This window comes from Crocuta crocuta, unplaced genomic scaffold (assembly GCF_008692635.1).
Source record: "Crocuta crocuta isolate KB4526 unplaced genomic scaffold, BGI_CrCroc_1.0 scaffold318, whole genome shotgun sequence".
NCBI lineage: Eukaryota > Metazoa > Chordata > Mammalia > Carnivora > Hyaenidae > Crocuta > Crocuta crocuta.
Window position 1 is genome coordinate 889,403 of NW_027531425.1, and position 6,935 is coordinate 896,337.

The 6,935-nt window shown below is 43.9% G+C and overlaps 1 protein-coding gene across 1 annotated transcript; it reads left to right on the forward strand.

Moving 5' to 3' along the window:
- Positions 1-376: 376 nt before the first annotated feature.
- Positions 377-6,167, forward strand: ELK4 (ETS transcription factor ELK4). The gene is made up of 5 exons (XM_077772093.1): positions 377-531; positions 1,404-1,619; positions 2,934-3,806; positions 4,509-4,625; positions 6,008-6,167. Exons 1-5 carry the CDS (start codon positions 514-516, stop codon positions 6,104-6,106), a joined length of 1,323 nt encoding a protein of 440 aa, XP_077628219.1. The 5' UTR covers positions 377-513; the 3' UTR covers positions 6,107-6,167.
- The last annotated feature ends 768 nt before the right edge of the window (positions 6,168-6,935 follow it).

Genomic DNA, 6,935 nt, shown 5'->3' on the forward strand with positions numbered 1-6,935 from the left:
ATTGTCTTTTCACCTGAGTTTGCAACACAAAGATTTTAAATTTTGAATAGCCCAACTTAACCTATTTTTGTAGTATTCTAATGGGATTGATTTAATTTGTTTTTAAGTCCTATTCTGGTCCATTGAGATTTCATTCCTAGGTAAAGAAAGGAAGGTTTTTCCATTTGTTTGTGTATATGTGTGTGTGTGTGTGTGTGTGTGTTGTGTGTGTGTGTGTGTGTCTTAGGATGTGCTTATATATATTTGGCCAGAGTTTCTGCCAAAAAGAGTTCTTCCTAATGGGAATTTTGAGGTTCTATGAGGGAAATAACTCCCATGAGAGCACTTCCTTGCTGCTCTGATGCCTAAACCAGTGGTATCAACTGGGATGGTTTTGTCTCCCAGGAGAACATCTGGCAGTGTCTGGAGACGTGTTTGATCGTCACAGCCGGTCAGGAGGTGATACTGGCATCTAGTGAGTTCAAGTACAGTGCACAGGACAGCCTCCAGGAACAAAGAATTATCTGGCCCAAAATGTCAATAGAGCCAAAGGTGAGAAACTCTGGCCTAAACAGGGAAATCCTAAAACCTGGTATTGAAAGCCTTTTCATTTCTTGTCTTGGTAATCACATAAAGGCCACTAACCAAATGAAAGAGGAGGTATGGCTGACTCCATTGGTAGAACATGCAACTCTCGATCTCAGGGCTGTGAGTTCAAGCCCTACGTTGGGTGTAGAGCCCAATTGAAAAAAAAAAAAAAAAGGAGTAATTTATGCAGGTGGAAGCCCTGTGGGCAGATTGGTGACAGAACTTGTCAAATAAATCGGACCCTTATGTTGAATTTTCAGTGCTGCCAATTTAAATGTACATTAATTTATGAGAACGGAAACTATTTGGAAGAGAAATGCCAGTGGAGCAAGAGTAGATTATTCCCTGTATCTTCAGGCCCAGGTGATATACACATAACACACACATCCTGGCAAATGAACCAAGTGGGTTGATTTGTATAGATGCTAAAATGGTGGTCTCAGAGGATATGAGGAGCTTTTCAGTTAAAACGTAGTAGTAGAGGTGCTCAGTGAGTGGCCATCATCCGACTGCTCCTGGGACTTACAGAACTCACTTTATTTCCCAGCAAAACTTTTCTGAAGCAGTGTGGCGTGCATTGGAGTTTGGACTCTAGACCTTCATTGCCAGGGTTTAAATGTCAGCTTCACCCATTACTTGCGCAGCCTCCCAGGAGTGACTTAACTCTTTTCTGAGTCAGTGTTTTCAAATGTAAAATGAGGCCTCGACAGTATCTGGCTTGTAGGATTGTTGAGGGATTATATGAAATAATACATTTAGAGCACGGCGCCTGGCACAGGCTGTTACAGGAGTGTGGCTGTTAATATTGTCGTATGTCCTGTCTGTGCCTCTTTCAGCTCACTGCTATGGACAGTGCCATCACCCTGTGGCAGTTCCTCCTGCAGCTCCTCCAGGAGCCTCAGAACAAACACATGATCAGCTGGACATCCAATGACGGGGAGTTCAAGCTCTTGCAGGCAGAAGAGGTGGCTCGTCTCTGGGGGATTCGTAAGAACAAGCCCAACATGAATTACGACAAACTCAGCCGAGCCCTCCGATACTATTATGTAAAGGTAACAGGCATGCATCTCAGAACAAGACTTGGTCCTCTCTTCCTTTGAGGTTATGAAATGACTCCTGTCCTGGTTTCTTTTAAATCATTTTAGATCAAGGTGTAATGGACATATACCGTTATATTCGCTGGAGGTATGAGACATAGACATAGTGATTTGATATTTGTATACGTTGCCAGGTGATCATGGTCTTGGATTATTTTGACCAATTTATTTGATACCTTCAGCAGTGTGGAATTAGGATGAGATTTGTAAGCATGCCAGCTCTGTTTCTACAGAGTCCCATTCCTCACACATATTTTGTTCCTAATTGCAGTTGTTGTCAAAGGAAAAATGATCATAGAGTTGGAATAAGGAGAAGAAAGTTGGAGATTCTTGAGGATAAACATTCTTGTGTATATCATAACCTAAAAATTGTCATACATATGCATGTGTTTTAGCTTTATTTACTTTTTACTTTTTAATGTAACTCAGAGAACACAAATACGTTAATAGCTGTTAGTGCACACATTCGATTTCTTTGTTGAAATTTATTTTTTGTTTGATTTCGTATTATTTTGAATATTTTCTTGGTCCCTGAGGTAAAGTAAGTGGTTCAAATGGATAGAATTAGAATGAGAAGCTGAGATCTTAGTTTCACCTTTTTTTTTGTTAATACTCATTTTTGAGAGAGAGACAGACAGAGTATGAGCAGGGGAGGGGCAGAGAGAGAGGGAGACACAGAATCCCAAGCCGGCTCCAGGCTCCAGGCTCCGAGCAGTCAGCACAGAGCCTGACGTGGGGCTCGAACTCATGAACTGTGAGATCATGACCTGAGCAGAAGTCAGATGCCCAACTGACTGAGCCACCCAGGCGCCCCTCACTTTGAAGGGGTTGATCTTACCAGTTTTTCTGTATGAGGACAGGAAGTAACAAACAACTGGGACTTTAGAAGGAGGCGGAAACCTCAGCAGAAGTAACATTCTGTTCCTTTCTGCTTCCTCAGGATGCGTCTGGCTTGTGCCTTTGGAACTATTTGAGCTTGTGTTCAGAGATTTTTGACTTAATACCGATATTTGGTTGGGAGTGTTAAGCAATTGAAATCTCTCTTTTATGTAATGTACTGTTTCAGTTGTTAATGAGATGTTTAAATATTTTCAACTTGTGCTCCCTGGTGGTAGGAACTGGGTTTGGTGTGGCTTGATAAGTGTAGATGATTTCGAAGCTCTTAAGTAAACTGCTTGCCACTTAGAGTCTCTTGGGTCAGCTTTTTCACGAGCTGTGGGAGGTAAGTTCATGAGAAAGTATAAGAATGCTTATTTTATTTATCTACAGAATATCATTAAAAAAGTGAATGGTCAGAAGTTTGTGTACAAGTTTGTCTCTTACCCAGAGATTTTGAAAATGGACCCAATGACAGTGGGCAGGATTGAGGGAGACGGCGAAGCCGGAGGCTGCGGCGAAGTCACCGGCGGCTCCAGGGACGCAGAGATCGGGGGCCGAGAGAGGCCAGCCCCTCCTGGTGCCAGGACCTCCAGCCGCAACGACTACATACACTCCGGCTTGTATTCTTCATTTACTCTCAACTCTCTCAACTCCTCCAACAAGAGGCTTTTCAAACCGATCAAGATTGAGAATCCAGCCGAGAAGCTGGCGGAGAGAAGACCCCCGCAGGAGCCCACGCCGTCTGTCATCAGATTCGTAACAACGCCTTCCAAAAAGCTGCCCGCCGAACCTGTCGCCGCGCTGCTGTCGGCCGGCCCGAGCGTTTCTCCATCTTCGGAAGAAGCACTCCAGGCCTTGGAGACCCTGGCTTCCCCCAGACTGCCTTCCCTGGAGGCCCCGACCTCCGCCTGTGGCCTGACAACCGCGTTGGCGCCCCCTCCTGATGCGTCCGCGCTGCCTTCTGTGCAGGATGCTCCTGGAACGCCTTCGCCGCCGCCGAGCCCTAACCCTGACATTGATACAGACATCGACTCCGTGGCTTCTCAGCCCATGGAACTTCCAGAGAACTTGTCGCTGGAGCCTAAAGACCAGGATTCAGCTTTGCTGGAAAAGGACAAAACAAGTAATTCCTCAAGATCCAAGAAACCCAAAGGGTTAGAGCTGGCACCCATCCTGGTGATCACAGGCAGTGACCCGAGCCCGCTGGGAATACTGAGCCCGTCCCTCCCCACGGCTTCACTCACACCAGCGCTCTTCTCCCAGGTAACCACCTCCTCTTCAACGCCACCCACTCCCCTTTCTCAACAAATCCCGAGTTTGGGACGTCAGGTTCTCCTGCTATTTAGGGTTGACTCAGGTTAGCTGTGACCCCGTGAAAGTCACTGTGTCAGGGTCGCCGCAGGAAAGGCTCGGAGTTGTGTTGTGAAGGAATTCGTCGTCTCTGCAATAGATAAATAGTTTCCAACTTTCTCCTAAAGCAGCTATTTGCTTTCTCTCTCTTTTGGTCTTATAGAATTGGTTGGTATCTTATAAAATAATAGTGATAATCTCAAAAGCTAGAAAACAGTAAATCCTGAGAAATGTCAGAACGAGTGGCGTGATGTCAAGTAACAAGTGTGCACAGTTACATTAGCTGTTTCTTAACTTGCTTGTCTCCTGTCACCTCTCCTGTAACCTTCAGTAGATGACTCCCAGACCCTCATTCCTAACTGTGTTTGTGACTTAGTTACTCGTTTCTCTGTACTTGACCAGATTGGTTTCTCTATTTGGGAAAGACGCTACAAAAGACAGGTGAGGAGACAGTTTGATCTTTCTTAGGATGTCAGAATAATTCCTGAGCTTTGCCTCATGATAAAATTCCTGAGAGATTTGGAGAATAAGACAGTATTTGGGTTTGGAGCTGCGGGTGTATTATTCTAAGGCTGAAACCATCCTTTGTGACCGTGTCTGTTCCGCGCGTTGCAGACGCCCATCTTGCTGACGCCGAGCCCCCTGCTGTCCAGCATCCACTTCTGGAGCACTCTCAGCCCCGTCGCCCCCCTGAGCCCAGCCAGACTGCAAGGTGCTAACACGCTCTTCCAGGTAAAACACCCACGGGCCTGTCTCTTGCTGTTGGGGCCCGGCCAACGAAGGGCGAGGCCAGAAGGCAGTGTCTTCACTCTTCGGGTTTGTCATTATAAAACTCATGTTTAACAAATACGCCTTCCAAGTGTTGATCAGAATTCTAGCTGACGAACACCTCCGACACGTATTCACAGCAGTGTCTCCTTTTTACAGTTCACTGTGACAGACGTTTGAGTTAGACCAAGAATTGTTCAGTACTGCAGTGGATTTTGAACCTGCCGATTTCCTTGTGATTTTAAATGCTAGAAATCTCTTTCTCTGTCTCTTTTTTTTTTATTTTTGTAAAAAGAAGAAAATATACACATACATATGTACGTGTGTGTGTGAATTTGCAGGAGAATCTGCACATAGCTTTTCTCTTTTACCTGAGGATTTTTAAAAAATAGAGACAACTTTTGAGAATAGTATATCCAGTGCTCCCATTTCTCATTCATTTAGATTTGATCTTGGTCAACATTTTAAATACATATTTAAAAAAATGGATAGTGTGTTATCCATTAGCCAAGATCATAGGAAAGGTCATACAGCTTGTAACCATTATTTTGCCTCAAGCACCTGGACTTTATAACATGTAGAATTTATTTTGGCTGATTCAGTTTTCTTATATTTGTAATTTAGTTTTTCATTTGTTCATTTGGAAATGAAATGGTAAGGAAAAAAGAAAATTAAAAATCTTCCCACTTCTGCGTTTTTGTTTTGTAAAACGTTCTAAATCATTGAATAGAAAGTGTTGAGAATTTTTCATGTTTTATTTTCACATTTTTCTTTGCCCCTCACAGATAATTGAGTTAGAGAGTGGCCAGAGGCCTCAGGCAAAGCTACAGTGCTCATGCGGCTCCAGCCTGGACTGCCCCTATGGAACTGGTCTTTGAGTACATGATGGGGACAGTGTCCTACGATCAGAACCTCTAACTGTTTACACCAGTCGTAGAGTTAATAGATGGGCATCTCTTTCTGGACCTGTTTTTGAGTCTGCGATTTGCTTCATAATTGAATTATACTCTACAGCGCAAATTGTCATTTTCCTGAACTTTCTAAAACTTTCATATGAAGTTAAACGTAAACCTGTATACCTTCGGCTATGAGCGAAGCCGCAGGTTTCTTCTTTCCCTCAGGGTAGGCTGGGGAGTGTCATATTTCACAGGTAGGACGAGCAGGGTTTTTTTCTTTCAAGTTTTTGCTGTGACATCATATTCTTCTATGATAAATGGTCACTACCTTTGTCCCATGAGCCACTGTAGGCGGCTTTCATTTTCTGCCTCAGGGAATGTAGCAGGGACAGAAATTGAAAGTTGGGGCTGAGTAATAGGATGATAATGTGTTTTTATTTTCTTTCTCAGTTTCCTTCTGTACTGAACAGTCATGGACCGTTCACTGTGTCTGGCCTGGATGGACCACCCACCCCTGGCCCGTTTTCCCCAGATCTACAGAAAACATAACCTATGCATTTGTGGAATGAGAGAACCAAGGAATAAAGAAACAGAAAGACTTTCAACATGATTACATTTGAAGTGAGCAATTAATAGTTCTACAATGTTAATAATAGACTATTGTAATTTTTGCCATTCCCCATTGAAATGCCTTTTTAAGATTCCCTTTGACTATGACTCAAGTTGGACTGTACATAAAAATGCCTTAATTGGAGTGCAAACTCCNCTTCCTCCCTCCCTCCCTCCTTTCTTCCCTCCCTTACTTCCTTCCTACATTCCTTCCTTCCTGAATATTTTGAGCTTTGTTTTAAGGAAATATTTGGTGGGGTTTAGCAGTTAGCTATGCTTTGCAGGAGCAGTTAAGAACAAAGTTATTCCTTCTGCCTTATTGGGACCCTTTGACCAGGAAAACAATTATGCTTTGAGTATATTATTTGAAGAAATGTTAAATGCAGTTGGCTACATCTTTAAGACTAAGTGTGTTCTGTTGAATAACTAAGAGTGAGCTGTGTGTGAGCAGTGAGGAAAGGATTCCTTCCTGTTCACACCGAGCAAGATTGGAGCAGTACTGTTGGGGAGATTCTGTCTGACTGTGGCCCGTAGCATGTGTAAGCAGTCCACAACAAGGTCTCTTTACCTGTATGGGGCGGGGGGATCTCTTAGCCACGTGTGCGATCTTGTTTCAACCTGTGAACAGCATGGAGCTTGGTCTGTTTCAACATAGGAAGAGTTTTAAACCTGGGGTTTACGACCGTGTTTGTGACAGCCAGTGAGAACAGGGGACCCCATGTCCAGCACAGAACTATTGTCTGCTCGTGGGTGGTACAGTTACGCACCC

Bases quoted from the DNA above. Each gene is read 5' to 3' on its own strand.
- ELK4 (XM_077772093.1), top strand. The intron at 1,620-2,933 runs GTAACAGGCATG...ATTTATCTACAG, and splicing joins TCCGATACTATTATGTAAAG to AATATCATTAAAAAAGTGAA. The intron at 4,626-6,007 runs GTAAAACACCCA...TTTCTTTCTCAG, and splicing joins GTGCTAACACGCTCTTCCAG to TTTCCTTCTGTACTGAACAG.